Source organism: Odontesthes bonariensis, chromosome 12 (assembly GCF_027942865.1).
Source record: "Odontesthes bonariensis isolate fOdoBon6 chromosome 12, fOdoBon6.hap1, whole genome shotgun sequence".
Lineage (NCBI taxonomy): Eukaryota > Metazoa > Chordata > Actinopteri > Atheriniformes > Atherinopsidae > Odontesthes > Odontesthes bonariensis.
In genome coordinates, this window is record NC_134517.1 from 20,402,299 (window position 1) to 20,418,601 (window position 16,303).

General features: G+C 37.9%; 1 protein-coding gene across 2 annotated transcripts in view; it reads left to right on the forward strand.

The window, feature by feature from the left end:
• The window catches only part of LOC142396630 (glypican-6-like), an 81,271-nt gene that overhangs the window by 42,275 nt on the left and 22,693 nt on the right, over positions 1-16,303 (forward strand). The window contains exons 5-7 of one of the 2 annotated variants that reach the window (XM_075479571.1): positions 12,919-13,049; positions 13,702-13,845; positions 14,682-14,711. In XM_075479571.1, coding sequence (XP_075335686.1) covers positions 12,919-13,049; positions 13,702-13,845; positions 14,682-14,711 — 305 coding nt within the window. The remainder of the gene's footprint in view (positions 1-12,918; positions 13,050-13,701; positions 13,846-14,681; positions 14,712-16,303) is intronic. The other variant, XM_075479572.1, reaches the window with a different exon arrangement.

Sequence of the window (16,303 nt, forward strand, 5' to 3'; positions counted from 1 at the left end):
CACGTTTGACATTTATGTTGTGTTTGTAGGAACCCTACAACAGGAAAAGATGAAAATGATAAATGATTGTGATCCAGTTGCTTATGTGAATGCCTTGTACCATGCCCAGCCCTTGTGAGCTTAACAAGACATTAAATACCAAGAAGTTGCATTTAGCTGCTTTTAACAATGGAAAAAAAAAAAAGGAAGATGAAAAATCTAACTCAGGGGTGTCAAACTCATATACACAGTGGGCCAAGATTAAAAACATGGACAAAGTCACGGGCCAGCCTACATATTTAATGAAAAAAGGGAGGTTTTTCCTTCTCTTCAGATATAACTATGAACCTTTTCATATGGAAACAAACCAAACATTGAATCTAGAACAAGCAAAGCTATGAACACATGTGGAATCAAATGTCAAATAAAAGACACATCTGTGGCGTTCATTTCTTAAATAACATTTTTTTTAAACTCTTACGCCTCTTTCTCTATTTTTAGCCTTCTCAGTTAAATTTCGATGGAAACCTTTTTCCACAGGCTATTATTTTGTAAACAGATAATCTGCTTCCCGTCAGTCTAGAAAGCTTCTGTTTCCCACCTTTCATTTGGCCATTTGTGAGAGGGGTGATGCGAGTGGTAGCATGAGGTCACTAATGAATGTCAACAGAGGAGAGGGCGCTTGTGGGTCCTGATTGACGTGCCAATGAATCAGCAGAGCATTCTGGGATTTTTAGTATTAGCGGTGCATGCGCTGTCTACCGGCGGGCCAGCTCAAGTAGACATTTGATATTATCTTGCGGGTCAAATATAGGCCTGAGTTTGACATCTATGCTCAAACTGATTCTGTTCATGGAAATCTACAATTTGATTCCAGTGAAATCCTGATCATTTTTTTTATATTTTCAAGACTTAAACATGTAATACAATTTATATTTTATTCAGTTGTTGCTATTTTACTGTTAGTGTTATGTTTAGATTCATCATTTCTTGTATATATTTTTCTAAATTGGTCCATGTAAATAAGTGAAATAGTCATTTTAGCTGTACCTTTATTCCATGTAGCCATGGTATTTCACATTAGTCATCTCCCAGACTTGTAGTATGTTAACACAAGAGCACGTGACCTTTTATGGTGGTGGTGGTGGTGTTGCTGAAACGTATTATAGGTTTGGTGAAAGTCTGCTTGCTACAATGGATTTCCCCCGACTAGATTTAAATCATAGTGGTGGTTATACTTGAACCAAAGAGTTCAATCATATACATGCATGAAATCTCACTTGATTAGTCTATTCACAAACTTCAATGTGTGATTTTTTTTAATCCAAATGCGTCTCACCTTGTGCATTCACTATATATATTTGTTACCATGAATTAAATGCATCACAGACTCAAACAGGGTGTCCATTGGAAATGTTCATTTTGAAACGCACTTTTATTTCAGCGATTGGCTTGTGGATCAATCAAAATTAAATCATGGAATACGTCACTGAAATATTGACATCCTCTCTCACTTAATTAAGAAGCACCATTTAACTTAATTGGGTTTCTCGAGGATATCCGTGCAGAAACAGGGAGAATATGCAGACTCTAACATTACGTCGTATTGCTAGTAATATAGGTTGAGAGTCAATTCTGAATATTGCTGCTCTCTTGCAAAAAACATAGCAGGCCTCCTCTCTCTCTGTCCAACGAGAAATGTTTATATTTACTCGAGCAAAAAGTACTTCAGAGACAGCTTCAATTTGATAAGTGTGCATTGGTGCCAATAATCCTGGAGCAACGTTCTTTCTGTCTTTATCAGAGCTCTTGTCAATTGGATTATTGTTCCCTGGTGCAGATTAAATGCCAGTTCTATATCTTTTGGCTCTGACATTTCATGCTCATTATAGGCTGAAAGATTTTCAATTTGCTCGAAGTCTAATCACAAAAAAAGGCATTGACTCGGTTGTGGGTGTTGAATTGCCAGCCTCTTTCATATTTTTGCAAATACAGACGGATTAGTCTGTATGAAATGCTATATAGGTGAGTTGTATGCTAATATTAATCCTTCAGTATAAGTGCATTTCCATAAGTAAAAAATAAGAGGCTCTGGCTGAAAAGAAACTTGGGGGAAACACCTGAGAGTTGTTCATATCTGTAACAGAGCAATATATTTATTATTATTCTTGTCACATCCATTCAGACCATCATCATATATCGACTCCACTGACCAGAGAAGATATGAGAGGTGAAAACTGATCCAACCAAAGAAAGGGAAAATCCTTTAAACCTGGAGGCTGTGCCCCTGGGAGTAGCAATTTCCCCCATAACACTGCAAGAAATAACAGCGCTCTCATTAAATAAATTCAAATGTGTGAGAGAACTTGAAAAAAGGAACAAAAACAAAGTCAATTCACATTAAAGCATGGCCTTACCATTCCTTATCTGCAGTACTAGTGTGACACAAAAAGAAGGGGCTGTTATGGCATAGTGAGGGGCAAATAAGATATGTGTATGGGGTGATGGGAGAGATATGAAACATTTAGAAATGTCTCAAAATGTCTTAATATTTTCTGCTTTTGTACCAGACTGGGAACCAAAGAAAAAAAAAAAAAAAAAAAAAGGTTCAAGCTTCTCATTTTTGGATGTTTCGGTTTAATGTTTTGTTGTTAAGGCCAGCTTCGAAAAAGATGATGGAAAACATTGCAAAGACGAATAATTGTTCCCCTTTTATCTGTATTATGTGAGAGAAAGCGTACTGTCTAAATAATGACACCTTTCTCTGAAGTGTCTACCTTATTTTTCTTGCATAATCACATCCTTGTTCAAAAGCTTGTTGTGTTTCCCCTAAAACCTGAGATTATTTAGACAATTCATAACATTAGCTTATTATAACCTCCAAAGGTCCAGTGTCAAATTTAGATTTATAGATGCCGCCACTCACGTTGTCATTTCAAATTAATGTAAAAAGACGTTGCTCTTAAATATAGCTTAAATTCCAGTTTATCATCTCATCAACAATAATATGCAATGATGCTGGATAATATTGATCATGTATTATAGTTTTTATCTAAATAAATCCTACAGTAGAATACATTAACCTTGCTGAGTAGCTGGTAACTAATTCATTCACACCCACAGGAGGTCATAATGTCACGTTTCGATGGTGGAGGCGAAGAAGGAGGACTCAGGTGGAGACACGGAACGAGAGCCAGGAGGCAAAAATTAATCGAAAACTATTTATTTTAAAACGAAGCACGGCAAAGCCGGAAAAAATACAAAAATCAAACATGAAAAAACTAAATCAAAACGCTGAATCACAGGAACTAACAGAGACGAGGAACTGGGAGTAGCACGAGGGAGAATAACGGTGAGGATCTGGCAAATGCTGTGACAAAACAACAGGAGACTAAATACTGTGGGGAGAGTGATTGGTGAATGGCTGCAGCTGAGGATAAATTGAACACAGGTGAAGGGAGTGGAGCTGATGGCTCGACTGGAGAGAGACAGAAGAAGTGAGTGAGGAAATGACAGAACCCAAACAAGAAACAGAATGAAAACAAGCATTAAAAAAACAAAACATCACAGCAACACAGAACATGACACATAATCCCTGCTGACTTTTACCTTGGACTTGGCTTTGTGCATTAACTATGAAAAAAGATGCAAACTACAATATGTAGCGTTCAGCTGTATCCAAAGGCATTGCTAATGCTTTGCAGTAGGAATAGATTTGTGATTAAGTTTGCGTTCTGTACACTGCTTCCTTTTGAGAAGCAAGGCATATGCACTATGATGAGATACAAAATCAGATTAGTTTCTAATTACATTAATTAGCTGAAGCATGAAGCGACTGATACACAGCTGACAGTGTGTTTGCAGCACCCGAGATTTTCACTTAACGTAGCCAGAATCCAAGTGCAGAGTTCTCCGGGATAACAAGATCATATACTGTCTAGATATCTGCTTTAGGATGATCATTTTAACAGTGTAATTGTCTTTCTCTGTTTTTTTTTTTTTTCTTTCTTGAAACTCATCAAGTTCTGTCTTCTTTTTGTTGAATAAAGTTGTCAAGCAGCCTGTATTTAACAACTTTAGATGCTATTATGAGATCAGACTGTCACTCCAGTAGATGTCATGGGAAACTAGGGATGTTTAAACATCAGTGACAAACGGTCGTGATAAATATTGTGCTCTGCAGTTTAGTCTTGTTCACAAAACTTTTACAGGCCTAAAGTCATTCTGAAGTGAACTGGTTGACTCTGCCAGCTTTCCTTATATGCTTGTTGTTTATTAGTTTTATTGCAATCTCGTTGAATTCGTGTTTACAGGCTTTTAGTATTCCCTGTGGAGAGGCACGTCGCCGCACTGGAAGCGATCTGCATTGATTCTATCTGCTCATATCTTCTTAATTAGGTGATTTGTTTCACTTGGTAACAGGAGGCGGCCACAACCTCTTTATATAAATTCAAGACAGCAAATCTTTTTCTTTGTGGAAAAAATTCCATAAATAACACATGCCTAGCATTTTGTGAGAGATCATTCTGTGGCTTAAAGAAGGACCACACAAATAATTCCTACTTATATTGATGCTGGAGGGTTTTGCCTCATAAGCATGTATTTCACAGCCCATGTCCTTTACTAAAATGAACCCGTGACCTTCCTCCAGACCAGAGTTGAATGCGGCATACTCACCTTTAGTGTACAGGTGTTTCCATTACTCATTTGAGTTTTTTTGGGGAGTTTTTGCAATCTCATCTAAGTAAGCCGGGAGCATAAAGGGGGCAGAATAGTGGGTGAATGAAAGACAGAAACTGCACTTATCTCCAGCACTGAAATGTGTGTGTGAAGGTAAAGTTTCAGATTTTAATGATGCACTTTACTTCTATAATAATATGCTTTAGTTGGAGGAAACGTATGCCACACTGTAAAACATCTTCAAATGAAAATGTACAACACATCCAAACACAACAAAAATGATTATGATAAGTCTGCTTCCCAGCAACTCTAAAATATTCACATGTGATTATTTGTTGCCCTATGTCTTCGACAAGACTGGTTGCCAGGAAACTCCCGATTCCAACAGTCTCTCGTCCTTCGTCGTCCTTTGAAGGACTTCATCCTTTGCTCTGTGAGATTTTAAGGATGCCTGTGTGTTACCTCTATGTTCCTTTAATCACTTTGCCCAAGCTGAAGACATGGCATATGGAAGATAAATGAAGAACGGTGTAATATACACTTATTTTCTTTGTTAGATTTTTGGGTTAGTATTGTAATGGGGTAAATCAAAGTATAAATTGCCAGTATATGTGGTTTGGCAGTTAGCTAACAGCTACCAGCTATAAGAGCCAGATCAATGTTTTAGCTGTTGAGTGTGTGTAATGTGTAATTAATGGTGGGACTGTTGCCATGACCTGTGTCGAGTTTTTCCAAGGACTGTTTCATTATGTGTTTTTGAAATTTGAGGAAGAAAACTTTTCTCAGAAGACAGATGCGACATGGAACATCCCGGCCTACTAAGGAAGCATCCTTGACTTTGAGAAACATCTTGTGGCTCTTTTCCAAATGTTCACTCCGTTACTTGGAAGATGAGACTGTCCTCTACTCAAATAAGTCCCCGTGGGGCATTTGTTCATGCAGGTCGAAATGGTCTATAATTACACTTGTGGAAAACGTGTTCTCAAGCGGTCATGAAAACCACTGCATGTGAACTGCAAAAATTACATTTGGAATTATAAAAAGAATGTGTTTCAGTCCTAACCAAGTAGTTTTGATTTCTAACCCTAATCAAAACTCAACCAGGAAGTAAGGAAGTTTTGTCGTAACATATTGTGGTTGTGACCAGTGCAATCAGTAAAATGGCACCATTTAGGTCACAGTTGGTTGTTCAAAGGATGAATATTAGCCCTAACATGTTTCTGTTTATGTTACTGCCTAAACCCAACAAGGACGTGACAGAGGTATTGATGTGTTATTAGCTTAGCTCAGAAAGGAAAAAGCCATTATCATATGTTGGTCATGAACTTGTGCAATTATTGAATGAATGATTGAAAGTTTTCCTTATTTCCCCACAGTCCAAATCTCTCCTCCCACCTCCTCATGAGCATTTTCTGGCTTTTTAAAGGAAATGCTTATTCATGTACTTGTTTGTTTGTTTTTGCCTCAGGTCCCTTTCCATACGTCACTGTGTGTTTATCCCTATCTTTATCTAATTCGGAATTTTTAACAGCATTCTGCTTTAGTGAGTTTTTAATCAGCTGATGGCTGATTTTCAGAGGCACCTTTCCTCTGGATTAAAATTCAGACCACACATGGGGAGGGCAGGCATTAACCGAACATATTCTTCTATTTGTCTTACACTTTATGCTAATTTTTTTTTTACATCACGTCATACATTGCACCTCACACAAAGAAAGGGAATAATAACCTGCTGTATGAGCAGTGCACATATTCATTTAAAATCCACTCCCTCTTCTGGGCGTTTCAGCCTCTGAAATGCCAACTAAATATACAGGCCCTTGGCTGAATCTGACTGCCTGAGTTATTAGACTCTGACTTCCATTCCACTACAGCTCTGATTCCACAATCAGTGGTGCCATCAGATTCATAGTGAGTTTCCCTGATTCTTTGAGGTCATCAGTTAGATCCATAATAGTAAAGAAGCTATGTTTAGCAAAGTGGCTCATTAAAAAAAATCTGAAGATAATCATAGAAATCAGTGACCTCAAGCTTGAAAATATTTATTTCAAGCAACAAGAGGGACTGCTCTTTTTTTCAATCATCAGATTTGAATAACGCTGTTACTTTGTAATCTTCAGCTAAATACTTAACAAATTGCCCTAGTACATAAAAATGAGTGAAACTATCCATTAGCCCTTTGTTTCTCCACTTCAGGAAAGCTACTTGTCATATTTACCCAACATAGTTGAATTGGAAAGGATTAAATCTCTATTACAAATTTGTATATCTAATGAAAACGTCTAAATATTATTCTATATAACTAATATAAAACTAATTTGACTGATGAAATATGTCAACATTAATTAATGTACTTCTGTTTATGTGTGTTATGTACATAGTGACTATAGATAATGTTCCCACCTGTTGGAGAACTAATCTTTAAAACTGTAAGCTGAGAAGATTACATTACATTATACCCTCCACACTCTGGAGTTATTTCTGACTGACAGTTAGGACAAACTGTATCATTCTGAAGTTTATCTCTAATGGCATCCATCGCAATGGCATCGATTTTGTTTTACAGTTACCTGCTTGCCTAAGCATTCGGTTACATGAAGATTTGGTTCAATTGATTTGATTTTAGATTTTTCTTTTCCCACCTGCGCAATTATGAATCTGCTGCAAAAAAAGGGGGAAGTTATATCATTATTTATTCAAAGAAGAAGGAGTAAACATTCACTTTCATGTGTCTATGAGCATGGAAGAGCTGCGCAGTTGTTGAGCACGTGTAAGCTTTGCGGTAAAGGATTCAAGATCTTCAACATTTTTTATGAGCGACATAATTGAAACAGACTGCTCAGAAATCTTTGGCTGAAACTGGGACATCTTTCAAGTAATCAGTAACATAATCTTATCTTGAACAGCTGATTGTTCGACCACAGCTGCTGCATGTGATTAGAGGAGCAGTCCACTGCAGATGCTGCTTCACTATATGGCTTTAACATTAGAAGTCTTGCTTATTGTTTGGAGTGCCGTAATCATTTAATTGCAAAGTAATAGGCTAATAGTAGAAATAGAACGACGATGAAAGTCTTTATTTCTAAGAGTCGACCATGTTTCTTAGGCGTAGGCACTTTTCTGGTGGGGATTTCTGCGAAATGCTAAGATTGTCCTGCTGCACATTCACAGTGCCAAGATGCAATGCTGATGCTTAGGAGGCCATATTTAGTCTGTTCACTGCTATACTTCAATGGCCTGTTGACACTCAAACATTTACCTATCATCACAAATAAATGAGATAATGCTGAAGCTGTCGGGGATAACATTATTTTGCTGATCTGTGATTCAAAGTCAATGACAAATTGACATTTTTGCCGTGCGATTGTACAAGGTGAGAATCCAGGGGGTCATAAAAGTTTTGTGGATATCCTCTCAGTTGTCGTTGAGAAATTTGATTCCAAAACACAACAGAAACAGTGCTACATACAAGTCACATCATAAGCTGCTTAGAGGTTCACAATACAATATTTAAAACCTAAAAAAGTTGTAAATAACTGTTTGCTCTGTGAGGATCTAGCAGTGTATTCACATTTGTACCAGGAGTGCAGCCTTCTCCCTCTGTTTGCAGAGCCCCTGCTGTGCAGAAGAGGACGAGTGGACTTCAGATAGTTCCTCACAAAATAAACCACGTTCTTTAGCTAAAAAGCCTCCTGCTAGGTTTTTCAGAAAAATAAGAAAGCTTTATGTGCTGTTTCAAGTTTCACTGTCTGTCTTGGCTTGGCTTGTGATGGGCTTCTGTAGTGTTATATCCAGTAGTTTTCTAAGGCTGTGCATAGGCCCTTTAAACTGAAAATTCTATAACTCATATTGGCACTGAAGGAAAGTCCAGATAACGCCAAAACTCATTAGGATTGAATAACTTTGGACCTTGAGTGTCTGTAGCCAAAGTCAAAGCAATGTTTTATAAGGTATCAATATCTGTATTGTATCTTAACCAAAAATGTCAGCCACACAGAGGGGCGATAGGAAAAGTGCTTCGAGAATATTCAACATCCTTACGATTCATGCTGGATGGGAGTTGACAAAAATGCATTTTTCCATTTTCTACTTTTTTTAAATACAGACAAACACTGCCATGTAAAAAATCTTCTCTTTATTTATTACCTACTGTAAAGCACTTTGGTACATCGTAATGATTGTTTGTAAAGGGCTGTATAAATAAAATACATTTACATTTACATATCTTTTTTCTTTGCCAAAGTTAGCCACTGATCCGGCCAAGATATGCAAAAAAAAGTAAAGTGTCTGTGAGTGTTTGTGCACAAATATGTATGTTTGAGGACATTATCTATTTGATCAGGACAAATTGTGACCAAGAAACAACAGGCTTTTTTTTCTTCTTCATCCTTTCCTTCTTTTTTCTTCTTTGCTGTGTCATAGCACTATTAGTTGGTCGACTGGGCCAGAGATGAGCTATGCTTTACAGAATCAAAATTACACTGGAGCCATTTTTCATCCCAGGGAACTCTTCAAAGGCAAAGAGCCATAGATGGGCCTGTTCACTTTCCTTATTTGTCCTTGTCTGCTGGAGGTTGCCGCTGGCTGACATAGCCTGATTTTAAGTGGACATCAATCTCGATAAAAAGGCAGAGCCCAGAGTAATATTACCCCGTCCATTTTTTTTTTCAGCGGTTTAGCGAGACACGGCAAATAAGGAAGTTTCGTATAAAAAAAAAAGGAAATATTAAGCCTTTACACCGAAAGAAAAATATTTGGACCATACTGTTACTTTACGTCATGGTGACTTTAAGTTTTCCACGTCTCTGTCAAAGAGGTCCGATTTGTTTTTAAAAACACACTTCAGAATGGAATATGATGCATCAAATTAAATGGCTGTGTTGTGCTGATAAGATTTCCTCTGACTGGCCAGCAGCCTATCTCAGCACTGCAAAAAAATGATGCAGGGAAAATTTGGCTCAGTGTGGCAGCAGTGCCACAGCGGACTGGACTTCACATACTCCTCATAAATGAGAATCATTAATTCTCTATGTGGGTAGTTTTTCACATGCAATGCAGGAGTTTCCCTTCCTCGGGGACAAAGCCATACCAACCCTGTCGGCCTTAATCCTTATTCTCCAGCTCTTCTCCTTTCTCTGTCTTTTTCTTGTCTCTCTTGTCTCTGTCTGCTTTCCCTCAGTGTAAAGACAAAGTTCCAGCTATCTCTTTGTTGAGCCCATCTGATAAGTTAGGAATAATTCAAAGCTGTCGGGAAAGATCATTGTTGCCTCTAATGCTTCGGGCTTTTTCCTATCTTTTTCTGCACAAAATCAGTTGTTCTCAGTTGGCTTTGTTGACCTAAATTTTCAGTATTTTCACAGTTTTTAAGCTTATGCTCGAATCAAGGTATTCTTTTCCATGGGTTTGAGCAGATAAACCTGAGGCTGCTGAATTAAATGACATGATAATCACATTAAATCACAAAATGCAAGTCATTTCCACAAGATAAAGTATTTAAACTCAAGAGCAGTGAATGAAGACTGAGCAACATCACATCTGACAGGCATGTTGTAAAAATCCTAATCAATTTTGTCTGACCATTGTGGTGACTGTGGTGATATATCTTACAGACCAAGTGGTTGCACAGTGATGCAAATGAGGAGCTACTCATTCACTAGCTAACATTTGGTACTAAAGCAATCTGTACATTAAGATCTCAGCAAGCGTCACAGGCCATTTACAATTCACGCTGTAAACAAACAAAAGAGCTCTTCAAAGGCTGAGACTTCAACATAATTGTAAAGGAAATGGAGCCAGGGCTGAGCCAATGTTTTCTTCTCTTTTTTTTTCCTCTGCCATTAGTGATCCCAAAAGAATAAAAGTCTGGACAAGTCTGCTATTGGAAGAACAAAAGTCAAATTTAGACTTTTCTTCTTTCCGTTTGTTCGCTTGATTATCCCTGTGTTCCCTGTATGGCGTTGGTCTGTTTTTCTTTAGCCTTCTTTTTCCAGTTAAGATTATATTAGGCTGGATTAGGTTAGATCTTATCTGTTCTGTTAGCTTTGGAATAAATGAGGGTGGGGCGGTTGCTTCTTGCTTCTTGCTGAATTTCTGTTCGGAATAAATAAACATTTTAAGAACATCAGAACTACTTTAGAAATAATTGTTTCTATAGTGTCCAAATGACAGGATGATCTTATTCAGTTACGAGGTAATTGCAGAGTCCTTATGACGGCCCGCTGGTGAGGTCCTGTCTTGGGAGGTCTGTGGAAAGAGAAACCTGTCCTGACAGACTCACTGTCTCCAGATGAGTAAGTGGTTTGGTGATGTCCAGTTCTCTGTGGCCATTAAGCTCAGACCTGCCATTACTGAGAATGATTCATTTTAATATAAAAACCATTGGGTTGTGAGCACTTTACAGGTTCACATCAATATCAATATATTCTCTTAACCCCTTCTATAATTGAGCTACTGTGAATTCTGCACTATTGACATTTGTCCAAGTTAAATGTTTTGACCGCAACTTCTTTTTTTAAACAGGCCAGGGGCGGTAATTGAAAGTGATGAAAACAAATGGAGACAATAATGGCATGTGTCTCATGTTCAACAAGGCCCTCTGGCTTGTGTCCTCGCAATTTAATAAACCATTGACCTTCCCACAGCTGATATGCTGGGCTTTCAATTTTTTTTTTGATTAAATCAGCGACTCATCAGCAGTATTTGCTGTTTGTTGACTTGATTGAAATGCTCTGCATAAAAATTGAATTTGCTGCAAGAAACATTTATACTCCCCAAGTCGGTTTGAGGATTGTGATGAAAGGACCGCAAACGACAAAACTGTAGCACTGCTGTTTATTGAAAGGCAGATACAATAGTTTGGTTAGTTAAATGTTTGTAAAAAAGTTAACATTTATCTTAACATTTATGCTTGACTCTTTGTTGAGTAATGAATAGGGCTGAGCAATGATTAAAATTTTTAATCTAATTAATCACATGATTTCCCTGATTAATCATGATTAATCGCATTTGTACGCAAAGTCCAAAAATTTATTCAAAAGTAGTGCATAGCTTTTAGCATTTATTTTTATTTTAAATGTACTGCCACATGAATGAAAGTGCCATAACATTTGTTTACAGATGACTTTGGTTATGTCGATTCCGCCATCTGGAAAAACTTTAAAATGTAAATGGCCGAGTAAAAGTTCCGTACCCTTCTCCATGTTTGGTGGATCCGCCAATTACTTTCTTTTCCGGTTCTGCAGCAGAGAGCAACAGACTTTTACAAAATAGATGCCTGTGAGCAACAGACTTTTACAATAATAAAATTAATTAAAAAAATAAATAAATAAATTTTAAAAAATGCGTTAATGCGTGATAAAATATTTATCAGCGTTAAATAATTAACGAGTTAATAATAGCGATAATAACGAGTTAACTTGCCCAGCCCTAGTAATGAATTATTTGGTATTTTAAATTCCAGGATGACATCCTAATCCTAATGTGTACATTATATATATATATATATATTTGGTGTTTTCCTTAATTAGTTAATAAATAGGCAGGCACAGCATTGGAGTATTAAAAGAATTTTAAGTAGAAGTAAGGATTAAGGAGATTAGTATACTATTCTCTGTGGACTCTTTTTTTCTGCCTGAATAAGCTGGCAGAGCCTTGACTACAGGGCACTACAACTTGAGATGACAGAAGTAAATGGAAAAAAAGGCATTAACCAGTTTCATAACCTATGTACTGCAGTTTGAAATCCACATCAAGAACAAACATGCAAGTAATTATGTCATTAAACACTAGCAAATGTACACTATATAAAGAAACTGCATATGCACTCAATTTATTGAGCTGCAACTCTTTGGAAATGTTTCCATGGACGTAAGTGGAACCTTTTGATTGTTCTTGATGATACTGCTCAATATTTTTTTTTCTAAATTTGCTTTTGTCAGTGTACCATGTGCTCTCGTGCTACTACAATATGGACTGTGACACATTCCTTACCAAGGATTTGAAGAGCGACACATGATAAAGCTGTTCAAACATTTACCTTTCGTCCCTGCATCCAAGTCCACTGAAGTAATTCAATGAGTCGATGAGCATCCATGTATAGACTTTAATAAATTGCTGTATTTAGGACCACCATTGTATGTACATTGTTTGATCACCCAGATAGCGGTGAAGTGTTTCTTCAATTGAATGCGAGTCTGATCACACCTCTCCTCTCATCTATCTAACAACACACTTTTTTTTCCTTTTTTTCTTCTGGCACAGATGCCATGCTGCTGGTGGCACAGAGGCTGGAAGGGCCTTTCAACATTGAGTCTGTCATGGATCCCATTGATGTCAAGATTTCCGAGGCCATTATGAATATGCAAGATAACAGTGCCCAGGTCTCCTACAGGGTAAGTCAATTTCCCAAAGAGGAAAAGCAACACAGTAGACAAGCTGTTAAAGTCCACCTTTATGAGAAACTGAGGAGGGAGCTTGCTGGAAGTCTATGCTGGAATGTCTAAGGTGTGTAATACAACATGTTCTAATTATGTCCAAGTTTAGGCCTTGTATTTGAATTATATGTTTCATTTTGGTTCAGATAATCTTAGTTCAACTAACAGTAGTTAATGTGTTTCCTGTGTTTTACTGCATTTTTTCTTTGCCCACAAAATTGTAGTCAGAAAGAAAAAAAAATGTAGGTGGTTGTGAGGAATATTTTTCTGCCTACACTGATTTGGATGCCAGTTCCCTTTCAAAGCTAAATACTCTGTTGGCTTTCCCATGCAACAGATGCAGTTTTTGTTTATGGGTTAACTATATGCTGTGTTTTCCCAAAAGCCTGTAAAAACTAAGCTCTCCGACCTTAAATAGCATCGGTCACAGCTCCTAGCTGACTCACCTATCGGTGCGGTTGCCTCAACTTGACATAGAGCACTGTCACACCGGTTGTGTGGGGAGAAGGCTTCACAAGACCTTAACAAAACAGCATGTTTTCCCCTATTTTCTGCATCCCAAGTAATTCAAACCGCTGACAGCTGGGTGCCCATGTTTTTGTAATTGCAGGTTTTTCAAGGTTGTGGTCAGCCAAAACCCGCAGGAATCACGAGGTCTACTCGTGGTGTTTCGGATGTGTTCAACGCCCGTTTCAATCCCTTCAGCCCAGAGGAGCGGCCTACCACCGCAGCTGGCACAAGCTTAGACAGACTGGTAAGGACACAAAGCCAATGCTGCTGTTTTCAGGCAAGATACTGCTTCAGTGTAAGCATCATTTGTCTTTCTGTCTTGACACCGTTGATTAAAGCTGGTGATTTGCCATCGTAAGCCCCTTCAGCCGGAAATTAATTCTTTGTACTTGTCCTCCATTCAGACCCCTCTATCGATTTATGTTTGCTAACGAATCAACAGCTTTACGCCAAGAGGGCAGCGGAAGAAGGGTTGCGATCAGTGCCCTTCTTGTGTCTGTGTGCTTGGCAAACAGAGAAGAAAAGGATGAAAGTAGATGGAAAGAGTTGGTGGGGCTGACCATAACAATTCTTGCTCCAAAGCACACTTTTATTTTCTGTTTGTGTGTTCAAGAGGATTTTGAAACGTGGATTTTCATCTTGAACAACCTTGAAACTTAAAATGCTGCATCAATTCAGCTCGGAGACATCGTAGTTTGACTTTGTAGTCATCCTCATACGATTTTTCAAGGAAATCACAGTGAAGTGTACCTCAGTTACGATGATATTTATGATATTAACAGTGTTTAAAGGATGTTAAATCTAATGCTTTGTGTCCAAAATAATTATCTAGTTAGGATGGCTAATTAGGACAGCAGTCTTCTTCTGTCATTTTTCTAGCTTTTGAATCATGCAAAAATTGAAATAGATATGTGTTTGATGCTTTGTTAGTTATTTCACAGTCTAGTTCATTCTCAATTCATCTTTGATGCTTCTAGTAAAGCCGTTGCCATTTTTACCTTCATGTGTACATCATTGTTTTTCTTCCACCTACACTAAATTAACAAATGTCTGTTTTCCTGCCTTTATGCTGCAAACCAGCGGATTGTTTGGAAAACGATGCAGCACAGTGTAAGATTCAACATTTTATACTTGTGTTGTTTTTATTACCCTTAGTGCTGTTGTTTGGTGTTCATTTATGCTTTAAGACCGTAAGAAAGTATATCTTTCCTTGCTGTGTGAGTGTTTGGAATTGCTGCATTTCCGGAATTTAGTTTCCTATTATCAGTTTGGACTTGTCACACTGCGAAATACATTAAAGCACTTAACAGATTTTTTTGTTTTGTTTTTTACTTAAAGAAACCAAAACATGCTATAAAGGCAACATTTATTTTCCCATTGGTGAACTTGTCAGACTTATCTCCACAGCACGATGTCATAGTTGGTCAGTGGTCAGACTGCATTTTGCAATTGTCATTACAGGAACAACTAAAGAAATATGTATATATTTTTTGTATTCCTTAAAACTAAACACAATGGTCTTGGCAGCACTAAGCCCAGAACACAACAATGGTGCTACCTGCAAAATAGCGTTTGAAAGGGGCTTGTTTTGGTGGAACCTATGGGCCTACACCATCCCGGGTGGGAAGCAAATGTTGCAAACATACTCTTTTGTTGGTCTTTCAAAACATTCACAGAAATCACAGCATGATTCAAAGCTTCATCAAAGTTTGTTATTTTCAGTGAGTTACTTGCAAGCAAGGAATGCTGTTTACTATAACAGTTTTTTTTCCCCAGTATTAACTTTAAAAAAAGCCAACAATTATTATCTGGTCAGCCATACCAGACGCAGAGAGTAGATGCCACGATACTTTTTTCTTTGCTTATTCTGGTCAATTTGATGAATACTCACTCTGTTTTTGGCTTTATTTGTTGCCCCAATAATTCTTAAAGGAAAGGAGCTTCTGTTCCGAAATGCATTCTTCACTCTTATCTTTAACTACATTTCATATTTAAAATATCAACTTGCAAAAGCATTACAGTGCCCATTCATCCATTCATTCTCAAAACTATAGCAACAGAGAAGATCAGGCCTCTCAGTTTCCAGCAACATCTTACAGCTCAGGGGGATCTCGAGGGGATCTCGAGGTACTCCCAAGTCAACAATGAGACATTTACCCTTGGGTGAGTCGTGGTTCAACCCTGCAGCATCCATTTAACTGCTTTGCCAGGTAGACCTCTAAAATAAGGTGCTAAAGGAGGCATCTTTATCAGATATTCAAACCACCTCAGCTTTCCCCATTGTGGAGGAGCTACGGCTCTTTTCTTAGCTCCTCAGATTTCAGACCTTGTTCTATCTTGGAGAACAAGCTCAGCAACTGATAACTCATTTCATTTCAGCTGCTTGTATTTGCTTTCTTGTTCTCTTGGTCATTACCCAAGGTGAGGACGGAGATGTTGACGGCCTGGTAAAACAGGAGCCTCATCTTTTGGCTCAGCTCACATGCTGCAGTGCATCAAGGATAATTGTCGTCCTCCCCTGCCTTGCATTTTGGAGCTATGAGTCATCTTTCCATTTAGAATTTGAGCGTACAACCTTGGAGTTGTCGTTCCACCTATTAATGTTGTCTGCCCAACACCTGAGTTTGCAAAACTCATTTTATGATACTCTATTGCAATTATACATTGTGAGGTAAATCGAGTGAGTAGAAAAAGGGCTTTTT